A 25156-nucleotide genomic window follows, 5' to 3' on the forward strand; every position below is an offset into this window, starting at 1 on the left:
AGGCAGGGCTCCCACTTACACAAGGAACTTACAAAATACTGTAAGTTGCACATGCTTTTGCCAGATTTGGGTACTCACAGATACATAAGGTCTATGACTGCTGTAATTGTGGGCGTCAAAATGTGTAAGACATGCTGATACTGGGTTATGCTAATATTCTGTAATAGAATCTGGGTGCCCAGATGCCATTATAGAATAGACTCTTCCCATGAGGCATCAGGGTGCCTAAATGAAGGCACTCTCATAGAATTGTCCCCTTAGGGCAGTGGTTCCCAAACCTGGTCCTGGAGGCACCCCAACCAGTTAGGTTTTCAGGCTATCCACAATGAATATTCCTGAGAGAGATTTGTATGCACTGCCATGCTTTCATGAATATTCATTGTGGATGTCCTGAAAACCCAACTGGTTGGGGTGGCTCCAGGACCAGGTTTGGGAACTGCTGCCTCAGGGGACGATTCTGTAAAGAGGGTGATAACATTTTGACACTAAAACCCATGTAATAGAACACTGCATATAGGTATATATGTGTTTAATATCAGGACAGTGCACTACACACTCAGTTGAAGTGTCTTTGGAAATAGTTGAAAGCACAGTTTTGCCAAAAAAAAAAAAAAGAGTGTTTTTAAGAGAAAAAGTGATACAGCTAGCAAAAAAAAAAAGGTCAGTGTAATGATTGTTATAACAGCTACTGTAAAGAAAGTGAACAGGTATAACATTTTACAAAAGACATGAAGTCTGTGTTATTCCTAAGTTTCCATTAACTCTAGATGCCAGGATATATTCAATTTATATACATACGGTGGCAAACACATATTTATACCACAAACATATATTATCTTTTTTCAATGAAAGATTGATTTATTTGTGGGTCGATGCTGGTAACTAACCATATAAACTAACTAAAATTTATTTTCTGAAATGTTCTATATGAAACTACTGAAACATTTACAGTGTACTTTCAGGGGGGGGAGGGGGTAATTATCCTTTCATTTTTCCAAACACATTAAATGGATGCCAGCTTACATTTTGGGCTGGTATTTAGCACAGTCTACATGACTGAAGTTCCACAAAAGAATAAGCTCTCTTCATTGTTTACAGCAAATGTTTGCAATTTGCCGCACAGACTGATTTAGGAAGAAATAACAGATTTAAATGTCAAACCCAGAACATACTAGAAAATCTCCTCTCAAACCTTGTGAACTACAATGCTTTAAAGCATTTTCATTTGACAGAGTACAGGAAAGGCAGATTAGCACTTAACCACTGAAAATAACAAAAGATAGCATGAATCAACTACTGTGCTTCACATTCCCTGTACATTTCCACTACCCTGAACCTTTAAAAGCTAATTTGGTTTGACAACATTTTCAGCAGTAAAGTCTATTGAAATCTAATGGTAGTGAAATTTTAAAGACTTAGCATTTAATGGATAGAAAAGATAATTATTAAACCAGCATCTTTAGGGCACAGATTGTATTGACATGCCCAAGGTTGCAAAAGTGATGCTTTCCCCAAAATAATGTGAACAGACTCCCTTTATTATAAACTTCGTTTGAAAGAACACATTTATTTCTAAATTACTTTTTACTGATTTGGAGAAGGGAGGTTTTCAAAGGGAAGCATGATTAATTGCTCATTATCAGAAATACCATCTGCTTGTATTTCTGTGTTTATACATTCTGTTGAACTCTAACTGTCAACAACAGATCCAGCCTTTAAAGTGCTGATTTCAGCTATGTTGCTTTACCTTAGACTTTTGCAGTTGTGTGGGGGGGTCTTCCATCCTTCAGGCAATATTTCCAAAAGAATGCCTACAGGCAAAGAATGGGAAAATGTGCTTGGAAAGTTGGGCCTTTAGGTTAATGGTGTGCCACTGCAATTTTCAGTCCTCATCTAGCTGTTATCTTTCCTTGACCTTACCTGCTTCTTCCCATATGAATATTAAATATGCTCCTTTCATTTCCTAGACAAGTGTAATTCCCTTTGACCTACCTATTTTTGTTTTACATTATGGCAAATGAGTGTCAGTTCTGGCAGTGTCACTGTACCAAGGCTGTACAATATTATGACCCAACCAGTACTACATACATGCTAAACTCATGTCCTCATTATGCCAATACTATGTCTCACCATTCTAACCTTAAAAATCATCCTGCAATGGTACAAAACCTGCAGATCTGTAAAATGGTACAATCTCAAAGTCTAGCAGTGGTACATCTTTCACAATTTCATAGAATACCACCATTTTGTAAAGCAACAGTGTGACAGGAAGCCACAATATTGGTTTTACCAGAAATGTGGCAATATCATAAAATACCAGATCAAATGGCATCCAGTTCCACAATCCTGGTAACGTCTACTACAGATCTACAATCTTGGGAAATGTCATCTTCACTATAAGCCTGGCAAAAAGCCACAGTCTTAGAAATATCAAACACCGCCATAATTCTGGCAATGCCCAAAATCTTAACAGTGTTTTTTAAATTCAAAAGTGCTGGCAACATTCTATAACACAAGTTGTGACAACGACTAATCTGATTTATATCTTGATATAGTGATATAAGACCACTCACTGTAGGAAAATATGTCAAGAAAGGTTATCAAACATGACAAAGTTAGGAAACACAACAGAACCACATAAAAGCTTTTGCTGTCTAATGCAACTAACATTGCAAAACTTTTATCAATAACACCAGGCAGCCACCAGGCACAGATTCGTTCCCTCTCTGCATGTTCAATGCTCACAATTTCAGAAGCGACTAGCTAGGTCATTGTGGTGTTCTGCTTATCCATTACTATTTAAAGGTTTTAAATCCACCAGCAACTATTTCGGGCACCTTAAGCTTTACCTTACTTTTTCTTCCTTTTAGTTACATTAATAGTAAACTTGATCCGGCCCTCTCGCCTTCAACTTCTTACCAACAAATCAAGGCCAGAATAGCACAAAGGATTCAAGGTTGCTGTCTTCACCAATCAGCAAGTAGGTTCGGCTACGTCAGAGACCCCGCCTCCCCATTTTTCTTATCACGTGTGCAAGCCACCTGTTAAGCAGTACAGCTTCGAGCTTGTTTGCACAACAGTAACAGACGATTAACAGTGTGACTTTTTTCGCAGGCACCGGCGAAACAAAACTGTCAGAAAATTGGGCAGGTTTTTAAAAACAGTAATAATCACGCTCGCGAAAAGGGTGCTCACGCTCAGCGCTTCACCACATCTTGTATATAAGAACATTACAACTATGAAATCACAGTCATTTTGTTTACTTTGGGTCACATTATGGATATTACAGTTATTAATAGTAACTGATTTGGGTAGATTTTTAACACCATGAGATGTCCAATCGAATCATCAGTTTCAGCATCTTGGGTATTCTGATACAAGGAATGTGGTTTGTTTTAGGGACTATAACCTAATGGCATTGTTAGTAATCTTATTTAGAAATATGTGATTTTCTATGTGTTCACAACCTACAGAAAGCCTAAGCCAACGCTGTCAGTAGTGCCAAATAGTTGGGATTTTCTGTTGAAAGACAAAAAGTCCATCCAGTAGGTGACAATAAAAGCTACTCAGATACAAAAAGCTGGTGTATTAGCACCTGTGTTTCTCCATGTGCATTGCTGATCATTTTTTGGCATCTATCAAACTGTTTCTATTGATTCTGGAATGCTGCTATAAGCTCCTGCTACCTAAAAGAATGTGAGTTCTCTCTTCTTGTTCCTACAGCTAAAATTCTCGGAACACTCGAGAGGTTCTCTTGACGAGCTCACCAGTCATCACATTATTGCTGTAACCTATGTCTCGGCATGTGCACCTCTAAAATCAAAGTGAAAGCGATAAATAATACATATTAACGGTTTGAAAACAAGGGAGAATCTGTGTGGGCTCAAGGATCTGTGAATAAATCAAATCTTTTTAACTTTAATATTTCGAATTCTAGGATTTCGGCAGAATGCCTACGTAGGTATATGCATATTGCTATAATTAGATGGTAGTCTAATTGTTAAAATCTGAGTTCCTGATCTTAAAATAATACAATGCTGGAAAAGAAGAGAGTAAATTAAGATTTAGATAAGGACAAAAAAGTTAATTTGTGGAACAGAAATAAGTATTCTATTCCACTTTCCGTGTGTAAACATCTCTCTTTTTTTATGACAATGCGTGAAACAAGAGTAAACAGAACGGATAAATCCGTAACCTGTTTCCTCCTTTGCTAATGTAATGTAAAGGGGTGAAATGGAATTTACCATCCAGACCTATTATTGATTTATTGATCGATGTAAAGCAAATGTCTGGTTTTATAAACGTAAACATGAGAATATTAAAAAAAATACTGACCATAGTAAGAATCGTCCCATCTGAAATGAAACCCTAACATAAACCTTTACTGTACTCCATTTAGATTTTTCCAAGTATTTTTGTTTTAGAAATGTGTGCCACTCGAAAGGATTAACAAAGGTGAAACAACGTGAGTGAAACAAAATATATTATACTGACAACAAATGCAATGCAACAACAGCATTTTTTTTTGTTTTAAAATAACTTAAAATACACTAGAAAAAATATGGAAAATATAAATAATTTTTGTTTTCATGGAGAACAGTTATAAAAGCCCATCCGGCAAAGTTCATAGAAGAGCTTTTTAAAAAATTTTGTCCAAAACCTACAAGTAAACTTTGATAGCAAACTGGGATAAAATTATCAGGTTTAAGATATCCCACATTAAATAGCGGTCTGTGTATTTAAAATAAACAAAAAAAATGTCACAGTATACATGAATAGACACATTTTTTTTAAACAAGAGAAATGCTAGCAGTCCTTTCAATTCCCACTTTAGCCAAAATAAACTTTGTTCGTGTATATTAACATATTTTACATTTATCCAGTATATAACTTGGGATGTGCATCATTCAAAATGGAATTAAATACAGTTTATCTCCTATGAGAGCCTAGAAAAAAAAGGAGAAGCTCCTTGCCTCCCTCGTGGATCTCAGACAAGGCTGGATCGTGGTCAGCAAAAAAACATCCAATGCGGAATTGTTTCGTGTAAAAAACGGTGATAATTTTATTTATGTATTTAAATTTTTTTTTGTCCACCAAAATAGAGAAAATATTTTTCAGCAACATTTTCACTACTAAAGACCATGAAATGCAAGTGACGCCATCAATGAAACACTAGTACATGCAAATCAAAATTCTGCTGCTCCGCATACATTTTCTTTTTTTTTTTTTCCACTAGAAATTCAGAGAAAAAAAGTCTTTTTGTTTCACGTTGCTGTTCTCTAAGTGATTGAGAAAATCGAAGATGCGATTCATGAGTTTTGAAAGGAGGCCCGCCTCGCTTACAAGTGTCTCAAAGTAAAGTGAACTTTGCAGAAAAGGTCCGTTTCCAAACCTGCGGACTTCTCACCGGCAAATCCTTCTCGTTTACGTAAGGATGCTTTCTTCCTTCATTTCCCCTTCTCTTATTCACGTCTAAAATCATCATCATGTGTGTTACTTTTTCTGACCTCGATTTTTTTGTATTCACACTTTATTACAAAGAAAATATCTAACTCTTTAAACTGTGGCATTGTTTTTTTTTTAATTATTCAGCTTTGCTTTAAATATCTCGTAGAAATATACTCTGTCCAGTCTTTTTGTTCCTTTTTGTTTCGAGGTTCTTTTTGTTGGTTTCATGTTGTTGTTGTTTTTTTTAATTTGTTTATTTTGTCTGTTTGCACAAAACTGCAAACCATACACTTAAAATGATAGAAACGAAGTTCTTTACTGCTCTGGCTCCCGAGGTGCGACTGCGCGTAGGTCACAGACCCAGCGCGGCCGCGTGCTTTTTGGCTTTCAGTCTGAGGTCCGCGATGCTGGAGTTTTTGCTCGTAGTCTTGGCAGCCGCCGCTGCGGCCACCACTGACGCTGCAGACGCAGTCTCGGCAGCCAGCGTGGCCAATGGCAGTCCGAATGGCGGCGCCGGGAACATCATGTAGGGAGCATGGGCGGCCAGGTGAGGGTGCAGGTGGTGGTGCGCGTGCGCCACTGCGCTGTCCAACTGCAGCTGTGCCTGAACCTGAAAGGACAAGGGCGGCACGTTGCAATGACTATCCTAAAAGATATGCAATAAGGAAACAAAAACCGAAAGAAAAGCATTAACACCACCTAACTTCTGGCGGGGTCGAGTAGATGAGCAGAAGGTTAAGTCTGTGTGGGATTCGGGGGGGGGGGGGGGGGGAGCGATTAAAAGGCAGAACTGAGCGCATCTGTAGTGCTGTTTAAGACGTCTTTGAGAAGCAGCTCTGCCAGCGATCAGTTTAAGAAAGTATAATTTTAAAACATCATAAACTGAACAACATAATCTAACCTACAGATATTTCTGCTTGATTTAAAACTTTTTTTGTAAATACAGCGTGTGTTTTAGGTATCAGTAGATACCATTAAAAGATGGCTTCATTTTAATATGGATAAAAGTTACATAACAATAGGTAGATCCAGTATGGATAAGTAGACTAGTACAAATGTGAAATTATAATGTTTCTAAACACAGAGCATGCTAACTTTTTAAAAGTATTTTTTGGTCGTAGTTACAGCAACTGTGCCGTTTTGTACGTAAATTAAATTAAATTATAGTACAAGGCACAGTGACATTTTTGATGGCTATGCTTGAAACAATCCGTTCTTATAACCATTATTTTTAAAGTATTAGAAGTAAGCTGTATTTACAGTGTTTGGAAGTTGCAGCAGTTCAAATAGCAACATTACATATAAGCTCAGTAGGACTATGGTAGACAGACTGTCAACAATCATTACATCTCAGGAGGTGGGATATCTATTCTGTCCTAAAATTGCTCTAGCAGAAAAAAAAGCAAGTCGCCTCTCTACCACAGCTCTAGTAGGATTTGATCATTACAATAAAGGTTAAATATACTTGCCTGCTGAAATGGCATCCTCAAAGCGCCTACGTTGACATATGGTGCAACTCTGCAAGCTTCAAACTGTCCGGCTGCTCCAATGAGAACCCCTGCAACAAATAACAAGATCTAACAAGAAGGAACTTCACTCGACTGGAAAGTGAATTAGCCCAGTTTCTTCTCCCCAACGTCAATACTATAACTAGAGTCATTCTCCATTGAATGTTTGACTCCTTTAATGGTTATTGTTTTTAGACAGCTATATGAACATGCATGAAATATGAATCACTGAATTTCTTTGCAATATCATGCCATAAGACGTTTAAGAAGGTTTCAAGGATAACCATACTATTACTTTTTATTAGCCGCTCGGTTGTAAGCCATGCAGCTGTATATTATTTATTAATAATTTTCTGAGAAATGGAAGTATAGCTCTTTTGAGTTAAAACATACCTTTATGAAGTTGATTTTCTTGTTTTCTGCATTTTGCTCTTCTATTTTGAAACCAAACCTGAAGAAAATAAGATACCACACTGCTAGAATATTGGTATACTAATTAAGCACAACATCTTATATTTAAAATCAAACTACATTTTCCCGACTATCGGAAAATATAAAAAGTATAGCATATATTTCAAATTTGCTGCATAAATTGTTTCTTGGTAAATTACTTTCTTAGCCTTGGTTTCATCTTTCCACATTACAGTCCCCAAAGATTTCAATCATTCCCTGATATCTAATACAAACTTCGGATAATGGGTTTAGATGCTTGTGCAGCAAGGCCTTAGAAGAATGCTCTCATTAATAGACTGTAATATTCATTAGTTTGATCTTCAGAAAATCTAAACGCCAAAGCATTTAATGATTCACTATTTTGGGACTACTAGTAGTATAAAAGCTTCACTACATTTAATTATAGAATTTCTGTTCCTTTGTGTCTTTTTAGCAGATAATTCAGAAGACTAATTGTTTCATAATTATGATAATCTTATACTGCACATTGCATTCATAAAAGTTAAAGTGGTTTTTAATAAAAATTGATTACAAAATATTTCAGGAATTAAAATATCCGTTCCTCTTTTTTTGAATTGTTGGTTGTAACAGAAAAATAAAGATCGAGAATATACGTTTATGTCCTACCCAATAATCATGCTATTTTAAGTAAAGAACTTTCATTAAAGAATAATGCTTACAAAACCGTCATTAAACCGCAGGATATCGTGGTGCTCATTTTCAAAGCATAAGCAACCTATGTAACTTTGTAAGTCATGCTTTGAAAATGAGCCTCGTCACATTTCACATTGATTAAACTAATGATGTTTAATTTTAAAATCTCAAATTAGTTTGTATAGCTGGATTTAGAGTTGTGTGCTAGGCTGGCATTCTGGGAGGAACAAGCATCCATAAGGATGACGTTCTCTTCTACAAGCTTGTAAGCCAGATCTCGTAATATAAGCGGTGTGTTTTAAGATTTGCCTGACGAAAGTAGACTGGCGTCTCAGTGGAAAACTGAAAATAGTTAACAGAATTATTTTTTTTGTGAACTATAACAAAGGCTGCTTCATTATTACTTTTTGGTTCGACTTGATTGATCTGTGTATGTCCTTATCCTATTATTAGAGTCAGGGAAACCCCATAAGAATTGTGAGCATAGTTTGGTGCAGATGGCGGGGTCTTACACACACACAAAGATGGAGCGTATCTGTTACAGAAATAGTTCAGCAGCTGTAGATATTTGAGGCCTTACACTACTCCATGTGTTCAACGAATATTGGCCATAAATTTCCCTTTTTTTCACGCTTTACAGTAATAAAACAAAGCAAAACTTAGATGATTTCTTCTTTAAAAGTATGTGTGCAGTATACCTGTACATTTTCTTTATTACACTTTACCACTCATACTCAAAAGACTGTTTATATTATTCTCGTGCTTTTTTTTTTCAACGTTTAGGAAACAACCACAATAATAATCCCCCAAAGAAACTCAATTTTATAAACAAGGTTATTTTTAAAAGTTTACTGTTACCATTTTTGCACAAAGTTTTTAAATCTAATTATTTACCGGTGTGTATTTAAAAACACGCGCCCAAATCACTATGTATGTTTTACAAAAGTGTTTTGAACTGAGATTAGTTATTGCATCTTACAATTTAAATGTAATTTAGATAAGCTTTTCATTTGGAAAGTACAACTAAATAACGTTTCGCCTATGTAGTTCAAGATGGCCTTGGTACTAGATCAGCATTATGTGTGAATTTATTTTAAAAAATATCTTGAACTGAAATCAGAAAACGGACACCATACAATAAGCAGCATATTGTAAATCGACTACGATGTCATAGAGTGAGCAACATTTTCATCTCCAAACTTTGTAAAAGCAAACGCTTTTCTCTATATATAATATCCCATTAAATGAATAAATAAACTTTTAATGGCGATGTTGGACCTGGGATTTAGCAAACCTGAGAAATGCAGGAAGACCAGTTGAAAGATGTTAAAAGAGAGGGATGATGGAGAAGTTGGGGGACAAGATGAAGAATGAGGAGCTAAAAATATGAGCCCAACCGAAAGGATGGTAGAGAGAAAAAAATATGCAATTAAGTAGAAAATGAAAAAAAAGCACATAGGGAAAAAAAAGACTGGGACTGAGGTGAGAAAGGTTGGAAATGGGAACAGAGGAATTAAGCCTCGGTTTTGTACCGTCCTGCCATACCAGTACCTGCACTCTGGCCTCGGAGAGTCCCAGTCTCTGACTCAGCTCTTCTCTCATGAAGGCGTCTGGATAATGCGTCTCATCAAAGAGCCTCTCCAACTCGTTCAACTGTTCCAAGGTGAAATTAGTTCGACTTCTCCTTTGCTTGATTTTAGTCTGTCCTTCGTCTTCCAGCACTTTCAAGTCCTCTTTTCTGTCTTTCAACTCTGGAGAAACTAGGAGGGAGAGTAACAGGAAAAAAAAAAAATTGTATGGCTCTGTCATTGCGTGCCATCTCCCTTCTTGGGGAAAAAAATTTTCTATGGACTAAGAACGGGAATTCATGATTACACTGAGGTCAATTATGCATACAATGTACTTATCAAGCGTACAAAAACGCGTTTTTTACGCGTTTTCATAGTCATAACAGAACTATGAAAACTTTAACAGAAAAACAAAACAAACATTTTGTTTAACTTGCATACTTAAGGGGGGGGGGGGTTCAGTCCTGGACCCGATTTAGATGGAAACTTTTTAAATAATGAACCTAATAGGCTACTTATTAAAAAGATAAAAAGAAATAAAATTCCAAATAAATCATTTATCTGAAAAATAATACTAGCACGGTTATTGATTGAATAAACAAGCTGTATATTTCTGCTAATGCCCTCTTCTGCTACTCTGATACTGGAAGAACAAAAGGGATGCAGTTACAATTACAGGATACATCCCCCAAAGAGTTCAGCCAAGCAACATTATAGTTTTGCCAGGCTAATGATTTCCTAGGGGACTTTGCCGTTTGTATCCAGTACAGTATCTCAGCGGGAGCTTTTGAGGGACCTCACACTATCCTATTATCGGACAGGGAATAGGGCACACGCCATTGTTAGTGTTCTATGAAAAGGCTCGCGTGTACATCAGAAAAAAGGCTTAGCTTTATCAATAAAACCATCTAAATAGATAAGAGAGAGAGAAAAAAAAAATTACAATCTGTTCAGCGTTAGTTAGAAACCTCAAAACCGCATCAAGAGATTAGGTTAGTAAATATGTCATCTCTGTTTTGTCTTACTTATTCTTTCCTGCTTTTTGCAGATCACAAAATTTTAAATAAAACACGTGCCTGTTTTTTTTTTCTCAATTATTTTAATGCATTTGTTTGTGCAGGTTTTAAAACACTTTTCGGTGTTCTGATAACTGTTTCAGTGACAGAAAGCAGTCTGTTCAGACAGATCAGAATGCGCTCCTGTCATGTAATCAGCTTTTTACGATAACGCATGTACAGTAAATTCATGTTTTATAGTTGAATGCCTGTGGGGTGTTTTTTTTTTTATTGGCACCTTTGAAGACCACCGTTTGTTTTATTGCGTCCATGTGCTTAAAGCTTTTTTATCATGTTCGATATTGCAGTTTGTTTATAAAATGATTTCCGGAAGATGTTCTCAATTGATTTCCGATCTAGGGAGAAATTATTATTTGAACCGTGGTCTAAAGTAAACAGCTGCAAGATTGCATCTGCTTTTATACCAGACATTCAAATATATGACTAACACCTTATTTGACTAAGCAATCGTCCATCTATATTTTATGTGTAGCCATTTTACATAGCCAATATCCTGACCTAACCACTTGTGTACATATATGAAAATACACGATCGGTACCGAGAACATAATGTAAGAACAGGTACATTTGCCCAACAATTTTATACATCAGTATCATAATGTGTCTTTTGTACATAATTTGGCTTTCCATTTGGAGATCTTGCTATTGTATTCCGGTTGTTTAATTTCATATGAAATACTTATTAGATGCTTGAAAATATTTACAATTATGAATCACCATATCAGAACATCACTGGTTTAAATATGTATTTTTCATGTATTTGGCCAATGGTTATATAATATGTCACATCTGAAAACACCGTTTGGATCGAGCGACTTGGTACTATTCTACGTGGCCTTTGTTAAAGCACTTGCTGAAATGGCTCACTGTACTTAAATGCTAATGATTGAAGCATAAAAGTGCTGTCAATTTTTTTAAAAAATGGAGAAATATCAAAATCTAATGGGGGGGGGGGGGATTTACACACATTGATTCTAATGTAACATTAAAGTTCAGAGCCAAATCAAGCTGGTGGTAAACGATAACAACAAAAATAAACTACCATGGAGAAAAGACTGATGAATCGATAGCAGAGCAATGAAACAGGAAAAGGGCTTTCTAAATAGCAGAGTGCTGCAAAAATGTAATATTACTCTCTCTTCTCTCTCTCTACAAATATATATCATCGATTGTTCCACAAGATTAATTGTATCTTCTGTGTACATGTACAATTTTTCTGTACACACCTAGGTATATATAAATAAATGGATTCTCCTAAACTTTAGTCAAGATACCACATACGAATTTGCTCGGTTTTGTTCTGTATGAATAGTATAGACTGCTAAGAAAGGAGCAGAAGTCAAACTATATTCTACTTTCTTTGTCGGAACACATAATTAGGTTACGAAGCTGAGCTGAGGTTACAGATGAGTTTGTGTCTGCTTCTAATTTGAGAATGGCTGCATATCAGTGCTGTGTGGAGTCTTGGGGGCTGCTGCATATCTGTCGTGTGTGCTTGCTTATGTGCGATTGCTTGGTAGTTACCGTCGGTGAGTTTTGGCGTTCCGGTTTCCCCGGCTCTTTCGGCAGTCAGGTCCAACTCTAGAGCCGGGGATCGCGCTCCTCCTCCTCCTCCTCCACCGCCGCCGCCTCCTCCTCCTCCACCGCCTCCCCCTCCATTTCCCCGGGCTGCAGGGTTCCCGTCTTCCCGGATCCCTTCTCCACATCCCGACTCTTTCCCTCGAGTGGATCCGCTCTCTAGAACCTCCCGGTAACTAATCACCTCCTTCTTTTCTTTCACTTTCTGATCAAAGGACTTGGACACAAAAGCTGTAAGTTCTTCCATAGCTGCTGCCGCCGCCGCTGTTGCTGCAGCTCCTCTGCTCCCTTCAACAGTTCCACGCCGTCAGTAGTAACACATCAATAGTGTTATGGGACTGGAAAGAAACACAAACTGATGATTTTTCTTTGCTAACAGTTCAGATCTGAAAGTGGCGTGGTATAGAAGTCGCACTATTTATACTTTGCAAAGCCTGCCCCTTGTTCTGAGTAAATTACCTCCCCTCGGATCTTTAAATGAACCCCCTTCTTGAGCAGCGTCCTCCTAACATCACCAGGAAAGGATCACTGCTTCTTCAGTTTCCAGATCTTTGTGGTCAGGTTACTATTGGCCATTAATCCCGGATTGACAAGAATCCCTAATTAATTTAATTAGGCGTAGATCTACGCTAGTGTCCTGAGTCAGGGAAACACAGGGGAGCTAAGCAGGATCTGCAAGGGAGTGGCCAAACTGAAAATGACAATTCTGCTCGCAGAGGACAAGCAAAAGAGGGGGCTTCTTTCCAGCCAGTGTCTCATTTACTCAATGCTTGTGCTGTGGTCCTGCAGGTAATGCAAGCCACGGAAACAGAAGTTAATTAAAGACGTGTTAATCTATACTGTTATTTTGACAAAGTGTTTCAACAGATGCTTCTTGACGTATTGTATCTCAATTAGAATTGTTTATTGTCGATACCCCAACATGTTTTCTCATCACCCAAAATAATAATAAAAAAAGTTTTTCTTGGTGTGTGCTCCATGACATTGCACCTCACACCTCCATGGTCCTAATACAAAATGTAAAAGCGAGCAACGATGATTTGTCCTGTGTAAAATATTTCTGTTTTATTTAAAACCTACAGGTTTTTGGAACTTGCAGCAGATAGTATTCTGTATGACGATCACTTCCCTGTGCCAGTATAAGTATTTTTGAGATCTTAGCTGACCTTAGAAAATACATGAAAAGCTCTGAGCACGTTATTCTGACCAAACAACTTCTGTATATATTTTGGAAAACCGTGTGTGGTTCTCGGCTGCTTATGGTGGGTTCATTACTGAAAATAGATCTTGATATAACGTGAAACTAATAATGATGATTACCTCTCCCACACTCGTCTTTATGAATTATAGAATATAAACATTAACTTGTTGGTTTAAGATATCTTATACAGTATCAGTTATTGTAAATTATAACTCAAACAATCGGCCTAAATGTAACACTTAAAATGCTTAAGAATAACAAACTTTACAGATAAACACTTTCTCATATAGCAAATTGAAGGGTTAGTCATGGAATGATTTCGTATTTTTTTTAAATTAGGTTCTCTGATGTTTTTTTCCCCTTATAGAATATCAACCAGAAGATTTTTTTTGACAGCTATTACGGATTCAATTATTTTGCACCTTTGTTAAAGCTCTAATAACATAGTTAAATGTGGTCATAATGTATTGATTTTTAATGTTGACTCTTGAAATATAACATTCACATTACTGTTGTTTTCTCCAATATAGTATATGAAATCTAACTAGAATGATTGAATTCTCGATGTTTTTTCCAGTTGTGCCTAATATAAAGCAATTTAATCCCTGCAGTTTTAGTATTGCTAAAAACAAAAAGGCATACATTTCTTTGTACAAGTGTTGGATACGTTTGTTTAACTCTTTCCACAGTGATTAAACTCTACTTTATGTGGAGAAATGTTGTGAGGTACAGTTTACCCAATTTTGTATAGATTAAAATGTTTTTGCAAGAGTGATAGTCTTTGGAGTTATTGTTTTGAGTAGCTAAATGAAATTTGAACGATAATATAAAATTAAGAAATGTGGAGACTGGCAGACTGTTAAAACATATTAAATGACAATAAGACAAGGGAATACAATAAATGCAGCAAAGATGTTCGCCTTTGAATACATTTAAATAGTAAAAATAAAGTTTATATGTGTGTATAGATCTATATTTATAGACAGACGTATCTATCTAGGCACAATGCATTTGAAGCAAATCATATCATAACTATTCTTAATTACTTTACGAAGGCACACTGACAGACCTAGAGTAGATGACCCGACACCATCTTTCTGTTGCTTGAATGGTAACAAAGACCATTCAAATTTTGGGTGCCGCATACAGGGATTTTGCATACAAATGAGAATGAAATTAAATATTACAAAAACATTAAATAACTATGTAAGTTATGTAAGTCGAAACACAGCTTTGCTATTTGTCATCTAAAACATGTTACATAGTAATTGTACATACAAAAGGATATAACGTGGACAAATCACACAATACACACATTTTTATATGAAACATAACGACTTTACTCTTCTAGCAGGTAATACTTGCTAGATCTTAAGATTTTGTTAATAAAACACATAATAACACAATTTCCTTACTTAAAATATATAGTGTTTTTAACACGTTTGAAAGTAGCTATTTGTGAAAATAAAATAAAAAGTGTCAGTTTTCTTTCCGTGTCACAGACTAGGTCTGAAAGGTTGTTTCGTCAGTTTATCAGCAAATGATATATAGTGTATAATGCCACAAGCCTTATAAACAGGGGTCACTATGGACATCACTCACATGATTTATGAATTGTATGTCTGCGTGTGTTTTATTAAATACCAAACTGCTTGAGATTAATTACATCTGTATCAGGAGTTACAGTTTCTCACTACCTACAAGAAAACAGAATACCCAATGGATCCAAACTCTATCTAATGAGAAACAAAATTGTTGCTCCCTCTCCTACCCCAACAGGTTCTGCCAAGAAGGTTCCAAAGGAAACGTGCCTTCTATGCATTCTAGGAAATACATATTACAGTCTTTTCAAACGCTTAACCGAAACGACCTTTTACTTTTGATCCACGTCATCTCGCGTCCGCTTTCAACATCCATCACTGATGGGCCACCATCAACCTACTCTAGGATAGATACACTACAAATCCCTACTAACCACAGCAGCTCTTTGTTCATCACAGCTGCCTACGAATCTTTTCATAGTGGCAAATAGTTCACGAAAGGTGGCCGACAGCTTTTGACTTTCTCTCCATGCTTTTAGTTTTACTATGAGAAAACCCTAGTGGGAAAAGTTACAGTACGTTCCCTTCCCTTCCTTTGGCGCATGGAGGAGGAGCAGTACTAGTACAGTGGGAATCGACGTCTCGACGCTCGATTTCCTCCCTTTGACCATCGATGTGCTCCGGCTTCTACCGGCGCGACGCTGGCGCTGATCTCAAAGTTGGAAAAGGAGGTCGCGCCATTTGCACCGTGAGCGCCGGGGCCTGGGAGATTCGGGTGGTGGCGGCGGCGGCGGGCACTCACGGTAATAACAAACAGGGTTTAGGTTAGGTTTCTTCTTCTCCTCCTTACCGTACCCCTCCCTTTGCGGAAGGCTTCTCGTATACCACCGCGGCCTATTTCAGCCGAGCCGAGGGAAAACCCACCTCAGCCGGCGAGCAGCTGCCAGAGACCCCCAGGTCTTCGGAGCCGGTTGCTCCTGTGTATCTCCGGCCTCTGAAGAAGCATTCTACTGAGGAAACCCCCGGGACTGGGCCCAAGGTGTCAGGAGAACTCGAGGAACGGAGCCGATTCTCCCAGAGCTCTTCACACTGTCGGAAATGTTCCTGGGGCTCTGGCTGTGGGATGTTTGGCTGCAGCAGAATGAGACGAGACTTTTATCATAGCTGTAGGGTTGTTTTCTTTTGTTTTAATTCTTTGGAGCTCACTTTTGTATTTTACGTTTGGGTAATGTCGATGGCGTAGACTGTTTATGTACATGTTGTCTGCTATACAGTTTTTATGAATTGGCGCTTAAGAGTTGATAATACGTAATTGGTGGTTTACGAAGCAGCTGTAAAAATAGTGTTGTTTTTCATGTGAAGGCTAAATGCTGTACGTTACGTGTTATTTAGTTTCCACATGGAAATGACACATACACACTCTCACTCTTTCTGTCTCACACACACTCTTTTCCCTCAAGGATTATGCCTGCTGAAAAGAAAATACACATGGCTCACTGGTTTAGAAAGCTGTTTTTTTTTTTTTTGTTACATTTGTACCCCGCGCTTTCCCACTCATGGCAGGCTCAATGCGGCTTACATATTGTATACAGGTACTTATTTGTACCTGGGGCAATGGAGGGTTAAGTGACTTGCCCAGAGTCACAAGGAGCTGCCTGTGCCTGAAGTGGGAATTGAACTCAGTTCCTCAGGACCAGAGTCCACCACCCTAACCACTAGGCCACTCCTCCACTGTTGCTACTATTGGAGATTCTACATGGAATGTTGCTATTCCACTAGCAACATTCCATGTAGAAGTCGGCCCTTGCAGATCACCAATGTGGCCGCGCAGGCTTCTGCTTCTGTGAGTCTGACGTCCTGCACGTACGTGCAGGACGTCAGACTCACAGAAACAGAAGCCTGCGCAGCCTTCTACATGGAATGTTGGCTAGTGGAATAGCAACATTCCATGTAGAATCTCCAATAGTAGCAACATTCCATGTAGAATCTCCAATAGTATCTATTTTATTTTTGTTACATTTGTACCCTGCGCTTTCCCACTCATGGCAGGCTCAATGCGGCTTACATGGGGCAATGGAGGGTTAAGTGACTTGCCCAGAGTCACAAGGAGCTGCCTGTGCCTGAAGTGGGAATCGAGCTCAGTTCCCCAGGACTTTGCCTGTGCCTGAAGTGGGAATCGAGCTCAGTTCCTCAGTTCCCCAGGACCAAAGTCCACCACCCTAACTACTGGGCCACTCAACCCAAGCCTTATAAAACTGGCCACATTTGGAATTTTTGCAGTCTTTCTAATCTGTGGAGAAATAGCTTTTCCCACCAAGCCCAAATCAGATGGTTGAGTCTGATGCAGATACCATTTATAGCATCAAAATCGGACACTTTTTTTTTATTATTGGATAGTACATAAATTACAGTGTTGGTAAGGGCTCCCATTCTAACCCAGCGGTAACTGGGTAGCGTGCAGCACTAAAAAAATACAGGCTGATTTTCCCTAGCATTGGGAATGGTGCACACTGTGGCTGGAACTACGGCCAGTGCCCGCATTGGACCAGCGGTAGCTCCAGATTAGCGTGCGATAAGCCTGCTTTGGGCTTACCGCTGCTTTGTAAAAGGGCCCCATTGCTGTATTGCACTAACTGTGAATATTCAGTGGAGATTAGCTGCCTAAATGTTCCTGGCTGGTTAAATAGCGCTGAATATCGGCAGGAAAGTGAATATGTTGCTTCTGTATTGGAAATACCGGTGGTAAGATTTGCGCTCCAGTGCAGAACAGTTTAACGCTAACACTAATATGTAGAAGGTTATAAGTAAACTTTTCAGTGCCCTGTTTAATGAAAGTCAAAATTTTATGCTCAGTGAGCATCCTCTTTTGCAGTAAGGTTATTATTATTAGCATTTGTATAGCGCTACCAGACGCACGCAGCGCTGAACACCTGATACAAAGAGACAGTCCCTGCTCAAAAGAGCTTACAATCTAAATAATACAGACAGACAAGACAGTTACGGGTGAGGGAAGTAATGGGAGCTAAAAAGCAGCAGTGAAAAGGTGGGTTTTCAGCATAGATTTGAAAACAGGTAGAGATGGCGCTAGACGTATAGGTCCAGGAAGTCTATTCCAGGCATAAGGTGCCGCGAGAGAAAAGGCGCAAAGCCTGGAGTTAGCAATGGAGGAGCTATTGATGACTAAATTCTCTTTTTTGAGTAAAGCAGAAGTCAGCTTTCCACAGTTTGGATTTTGCATAAGATATGTAAAAATTTTGCATTCATTTTATCTCCATTTTATGCCCTTATTCTTAGAAAAATAGTTTAGCTTGATACACTAGTTTGCCTTCATCTCAGGTAATGATACCATTTTTATTGGCAGTCACTTTATTCCATACATCATTTGTCCCCACATATCTAAGTCGTATCAGACTGTCAGCCATGCTAATCAGTAAGTTATTTTCTTGTAGACAAAAAAAAAAGAGCTTTCATGAAGTAGTCACAAGATTTTAAAATGTGCTTGTGATAATAACAAGAAAAGCTATGATAATAATGTACTGTTTAGCAGGGTGAGTAGGTGGGAGGGGTTCGACCCTAGTTTTTGGACTGTTAACATGTCTAGTTTTCAGAGTACCCAAAATATAGCAACCAGGCAGAGCTTTGGCCCTTGAGACCCAGAGCTCAGCATAGCTATACTGTCACACTAATATTTGACATTCAGTACATTTCAAAGCATGAAGTAATATTAATGGGATCCAGTATTGATAAAGTTGGAAACGTGTTGTAACTTTTTGGGAAGTATTTTTCCAGGATATGGGGCATTGCTTATCAATGTTTTTGTGGCCATGACCCCATTATTGTGGCCAGATAACATTGTCACTCCTTACCCCCCCCCCCCCCCCCCGCTCCCCGGTGCAGAATAATGATGCACTTATGGAGATGAAAATGATAAAGGGGATGGGATGACTTCCCTGTGAGGAAAGGCTAAAGCAGCTAGGGTGCTTCAGCTTGGAGAAGAGAGCTGAGGGGGAATATGATAGAGGTCTATAAAATGATTGGAATGGAATGGGTGGACATAAATTGCTTGTTTACGCTTTCCAAAAACATTAGGACTAAGGGGCATGCAGTGAAGCAGTTAGCTTAAGGTTTGGCTAAGCTCCTTAAAGAAAAGTCCATAAGTCATTATTAAGATGGACTTGGGGAAAATCCACTGCTTATTTCTAGGATAAGCAGCATAAAATCTATTTTACTGTTTTGGGATCTTGCCAAGTACTTGTAACCTGGATTGGCCACTGTTGGAAACAGAATACTGGGCTTGATGGACCTTTGGTCTTTCCCAGTATGGCAACACATATGTTCTTATGTGAGCCCACCCAGTCCACCAAACAAGCTTAGTAGGGATTAGATGGCAACACAAGTAATTGGGAAGCAAAGCTAGTGCTGGGTAGACTTCTACAGTCTGTGCCCTGATCGTGGCTGGACAGATTCAGCTTCAGTAGCTGGAGAACAAGGCCAGTATTGGGCAGACTTCTACAGTCTGTGCCCTGATTGTGGCTGGACAGATAGGACAATACTAGGCAGACTTACACGCCCTGGTTGTGGCTGGACAGATTTAGATGGGCTTGGGTGGGGTTTCGATTACAACTTCAGAAGTTGGGAGAACAAGGCTAGTGCCAGGCAGATTTCTACAGTCTGTGCCCTGAAAATGGCAAGGACAAATCAAGATCAAGTATACATATGTAGTATCACATCATACCTTATGCTATAAGTTTATCTTGTTGGGTAGACTGGATGGACTGTACAGATCTTTATCTGCCGTCATCTACTATGTTACCCCATTTGGTGTCCCAACCCACAGTTTGAAGCTGTGATATAGGGTATACTGTCAGACACAAATTGTAATGAATATTTTCATACAACTACAAGGAAAACAGTGAATCTGAGAAGGCAAAATACTACCTAGAAAGTAAGTTGTGGTTGACTTTTCAAAAGCAGTAGGATAGAAAAATAATTTTGTCCCAGCAATCTTCTGAAGGACTGAGTCATCCAATAATTGTCTGAAATCTCCATGTAGTTTCATTCCAAATAAACTACGGAATTTGTAAAAGATGTAATCCATGAGGCATACTACAATGTAGAGATTTGGGGGCTAATACAACAATGTGTGCTAGACTTTGTGCACAGGTGAGCTTGACTTTAGCTCACAGTCTTGGGCGGAAGGGCTCAGACAGACATCGGCGCACATCCCATTTAAATTGCACGCTAATAAAGATATTAAGTATTTAGTGCAGATGCAAAGAAGTGCTCAGAACACCCAAAGGCTGAGTAACATATAGTAACATAGTAAATGACGGCAGATAAAGACCTGTACGGTCCATTCAGTCTGCCCAACAAGATAAACTCATTTTTAATGGTATGTGACATTTTATATGTATACCCAAGTTTGATTTGTCCTTGCCTTTCTCAGGGCAAAGACTGTAGAAGTCTGCCCAGCACTGTTCTTGTAGTAAGTTCTGAAGCTAACATTGAAACCCCTTAAAATTTCTCCAGCCCACCCCTATCAATTCAGTCACAATCAGGGCATAGACCGTAGAAGTCTGCCCAGTTCCTGTTTTGTTTCCCAATTGCCGGCGTCGCTACCCAATCTCCGCTAATACTCAATGGAACCATTCCTTCTAACCAGGATTCCTTTGTGTTTATCCCACACACCGTTTTCATCTCCACTACCTCCCGCGAGAGGGCATTCCACATATCCACCACCCTCTCCGTGAAAAAATACTTCTTGACATTAGTCCTGAGTCTGCCCCCCTTCAACCTCAATTCATGTCCTCTAGTTCTAGCGCCTTCCCGTCTCCGGAGAAGGTTCATTTGCGGATTAATACCTTTCAAATATTTGAACGTCTGTATCATGTCACCCATGTTTCTCCTTTCCTCCAAGGTATACATGTTCAGAGTACAGGGTTCTAAACCTTTACTCCTCCCCAGGACTTGTATTAACCGTTCTTCTGTAGTCAGTACTAGTGAGGATTTTATGTCTGTTTCTTTTCTTTGTTGCAAGCATATGGAACCTGCAACATTTTCTGGTTTCCTTGAAGAGGAGAATCTAAATGAGGAAGTGTGTTGGAAGAAAGAAATTCTGAACTGTTAACACAGTTCTTGAAAATATCAATTTTTGTCATCTGCACTTAGACTTGCATTCATATATGCTGGAGTGCTATTTTTTTGTTGCACAATTATTTGTTATAATATTGTTGCACTATATTATTTATGCACAGTTGTATTCCAGCATATGTGGTGTGGATGTATGCACATGCAAATCCAGGTGAAGATATGGTTTTCTTGTGCACCAGAATATAGTTGCTGCCAGCACAGACCCATGGGCATATGCACCTGGTGTACTCATCCATGTTAACATATGTTTTTTATGCACAGCCCATTTGCATTCAGTTTTCTTACAGCATGGGGGAGCATTTTTTTCCTTTTACATTTATGTTGGGAAGCCCAGCACTGAGCTTTATCACAGAACTCTTAGCACATAGCTTTCTGCATAGGGCCCCCTAAGTCTGTTAATGATATCGATGATAAACTATTGTACAGCTTCAGACCCTGTTCAATGCCAGCAAGTGCTCATCTCAGCTCTTGCATTATTGAAAATAAATTGAGAATGTGATTGAGCCACATTCATGCATTTTTTTGACAAATGAGAGTTGACCCTTTCGGTGAAAATTGATATTGGTAGTAGTAAAAGAGCATAAAAAATCAGGCTAGGAAAGATGAAATGTGGTTAAAGCTAATATTCTGTTGTAAATAATGATATTTGTATGAATATTTAGCTAGAGCATTATGTATACAATTGTAAGAGAAACTTCAGATATTATATAGGAGACCTTTGTTTTAATCACGTTGAAATAAAAGTTGGACCTTTTATTGGTTTCTTGGATACAGTGGTGTTTTTCATTGAACATAACGCTTTGGCTTTCTCTTACTAATTAATTAATTTAAATGTAGGGATATTCGTTTCTGTCTCTAAGAAAAATCTTAATAGCATTTTGTTTCATCTGTTTTTCTAAATCTTAAAAATATTTCATGTACTATCCTGTTTACATGGCAAAAGCTTTTTCGATACAGCATACTGTTTCCTTATTAAAAATGTTCAAACAGAAGCAGATGCTGTGTTTTGATAAACACAGTAAGACAGTTAAATGAGATACTGGGATGTAGATATTTCATAGATGACAAATTTTGAAAATATGCAGAAGCATCTTACAAGTTTTAATTCACACAATTTTGGTTACATATTGACTGATCATGTCTACAGTTTGTACATTTACATATTTACACACATATATATAAGGAATACTAATGGTATACACGCACATTTCTTGATGTTAGATTACAAGAATGGGACGTCACTCTTCGGACACGGAGGAAGAATATAGGAGCCGGAGGAAAAAAAAGCATCGCAAACGTTCATCTTCAAGTAGTTCTTCAGACAGTCGTACATTCAATCGTAGAAAAACAAGGAAGAAATCAAGGTCCAGGTCCAGAGGTCACCACTCTCGCTCCCATTCATATGACAGAAGGTGAATATCTCTGTATTAAAGACAGTTCTGCTAATAGAAAAGTCTGTTTGAAGGGTGTAATGTTTTATGGTTTGAACTGCAGTATATTTTCTCAGTGTGGTTGATCTGTTCCTGTTGAGAAAATGATCATGTATGGTGTTGCTTTTCTTCCTATTTTTATTCCTCATACACCTCAAAGTTGGTAAACGTAGCAGGATGGAGCTTTTTAAAGAGACTTTTAAACCTAAGTCAAAAAACCGTATAGTAGTAAAATATTGTACTACATATGATAAAATGAGAACGGTCAGAAAAAAAACTTTAAAAAGGAGGAAGGAAGGAAGGGCAAACAAGGGCATGGTTAAAAAGTGAGGTGAAGGAAGCTATTAGAGTTAAAAGAAAATCCTTCAGAAAAATGGAAGAAGGATCCAAATGAAAGTAATAGGAAACAGCATAAGGAATTGCAAGACAAATGCAAAGCGCTGATATGGAACTCAAAGAAAGACTTTGAAAAGAAGATTGCATTGGTGGCAAAAATTGAGAAGAACAATTTTTTTTAGGTATATTAGAAGCAAGAAGCATGCAAAAGAATGAGTTGGACTGCTGGGTGACTGAGGGATAAAAGGGGCAATTGGGGAAAACAAGGCCATAGTGGAGAGATTAAATGAATTCTTTGCTTTAGTCTTTACTGAGGAAGATGTGAGAGAGATACAAATGCCAGAAATGGTATTTAATGCTGACGAGTCAGAGAAACTGAAACAAATCTCAGTAAAAATGGAAGATGTAATGGAGAAGAGTAGCAAATTGTCTGGACTGGATGTTATACATCCCAGAGCACTGATAGAATTGAAAAATGCACTTGCAGTTTTATTGTTAGTAATATGTAATTTATCTTTAAAATCAAGCATGGTACCGGAAGATTGGAGAGTGGCCAATGTAACGCCGATTTTTAAAAAGGGTTTCAGAAATGAGCTAGGAAATTATAGACCTGTGAGCCTGACATTGGTGCCGGACAAAATGGTAGAGACTGTTATAAAGAACAAAATTACAGAGCATATACATAAGCATGGATTAATAAGACAAAGTCAACATTTTTTATTTTATTTATTTATTTGTAGTATTTATACCCCGCTCTTTCCCCCTCGATAGCAGCTTCATTGCAGCTTACATGGTATGGTACAAAGTAACACAGAGTTAACACAAAGTATGGAACAAAGTATCAGATGACATAGTTACATAGAGTATGGTACAAGTATCACAGAGTTAATACAATGTATGAAACAAAGTATCAGAAATGACATTATTACATAGAGTAGGACAATAGTGAGAGATGTGGGGAAAGGATTGGTGTTTGGGTAATACTAGTGTTGTGGAGTTAGGTTTGAAATCTTGCCTCACCAATCTACTACACTTCTTTGAAGGGATGAATAAGCATGTGGATAAAGGTGAGCCAGTCGATATTGTGTATCTGGATTTTCAAATGGTATTTGACAAAGTACCTCATGAAAGACTTCTGAGGAAATTAGATAGTCATGGGATAAGAAGCAAAGTCCTATTGTGGATTAAAAAATGAGTAAAAGATACAAAACAGAGAAGGGCTAAATGGTCAGTATTCTCAATGGAGAAGGGTAGATAGTGAGATTCCCCAGGGGTCTATGCTGGGACCACTGCTTTTTAACATATTTATAAATGAGCTAGAGATGAGAATAACTAGTAAGATAATTAAATTTGCTGATACCACAAAGTTATTCAAAGTTGTTAAATCGCAAGAGGATTGTGAAAAATTGCAAGAGGACCTTACGAGACTGGGAGACCAGGCATCCAAATGGCAGATGACTTAATGTGAGCAAGTGCAAAGTGATGCATATAGGAAAGAGGAACCGAAGCCATAGTTATGTGATGCAAGGTTCCATATTAGGAGTCACCGCCCGGGAAAAGGATCTAGGCATCATCGTTGATATGTTGAAACCTTCTGCTCAATGTGCAGCAGTGGCTAAGAATGCAAATAGAATGTTAAGCGTTATTAGGAAAGGAATGGAAAACAAAACGGAGAATGTTATAATGCCTTTGTATCGCTCCATGGTGCGACCACACCTTGACTACTGTGTGCAGTTCTGGTCACAGCAACTCAAAAAAGATATAGTGGAATTAGAAAAGATATAGGGAAGGGTGACGAAAATTATAAAGGGGATGTGATGACTTCCCTATGAGGAAAGGCTAAAGCGGCTATGGCTTTTCAGCTTGAAGGAGAGATGGCTGAGGTTTATAAAATACTGAGTGGAGTTTTCTGAGCCGGGATTCCAAGATGGCCGCAAGCACCTAGGCAGTGCATTTTTTTCTAGTGAAAAAGGTGCCGGTACTCAAATGCCAGGCCACCCTTCAGGGGTAGGGTGATCACTGAGGGACCCACCCCTCAATAACCAGGCCCCCTGCAACCAGTCACAGAATCTATGACAAGGCAGAATTGGTGTGTAGAGCCTGAGCTCTTTCATTAAAACTTGGGGCCCATGGGTCAATTTTAGCAGACAATGGAAAAGGTGGTGGCACTCAGTACCCCCTCAAAAAAAAGCCCTGCACCTAGGAGTAGCTGC

General features: G+C 38.4%; 2 protein-coding genes across 3 annotated transcripts in view; one reads left to right on the forward strand and one right to left on the reverse strand.

Moving 5' to 3' along the window:
* Nucleotides 1-5800: 5800 nt before the first annotated feature.
* Nucleotides 5801-12532, reverse strand: SHOX2 (short stature homeobox 2). 2 transcript variants are annotated; one of them, XM_030216843.1, is made up of 5 exons: nucleotides 12232-12532; nucleotides 9615-9823; nucleotides 7350-7407; nucleotides 6918-7006; nucleotides 5801-6058 (listed from the first exon to the last, which is right to left on the reverse strand). In XM_030216843.1, the coding sequence occupies exons 1-5, from the start codon at nucleotides 12530-12532 to the stop codon at nucleotides 5801-5803; spliced, it is 915 nt and encodes a 304-aa protein (XP_030072703.1). The 2 variants fall into 2 exon arrangements, with proteins under 2 accessions (XP_030072703.1, XP_030072702.1); XM_030216842.1 differs by having other exon boundaries at nucleotides 5801-6094.
* A 3200-nt stretch (nucleotides 12533-15732) lies between these two features.
* The window catches only part of RSRC1 (arginine and serine rich coiled-coil 1), a 331221-nt gene continuing 321797 nt past the window's right edge, over nucleotides 15733-25156 (forward strand). Inside the window, exons 1-2 of the mRNA XM_030216713.1 lie at nucleotides 15733-15830; nucleotides 22399-22589. Of these exons, the coding sequence (XP_030072573.1) occupies nucleotides 22408-22589 (182 nt within the window). The 5' untranslated portion in view covers nucleotides 15733-15830; nucleotides 22399-22407. The remainder of the gene's footprint in view (nucleotides 15831-22398; nucleotides 22590-25156) is intronic.

Source organism: Microcaecilia unicolor, chromosome 10 (genome assembly GCF_901765095.1).
Source record: "Microcaecilia unicolor chromosome 10, aMicUni1.1, whole genome shotgun sequence".
NCBI lineage: Eukaryota > Metazoa > Chordata > Amphibia > Gymnophiona > Siphonopidae > Microcaecilia > Microcaecilia unicolor.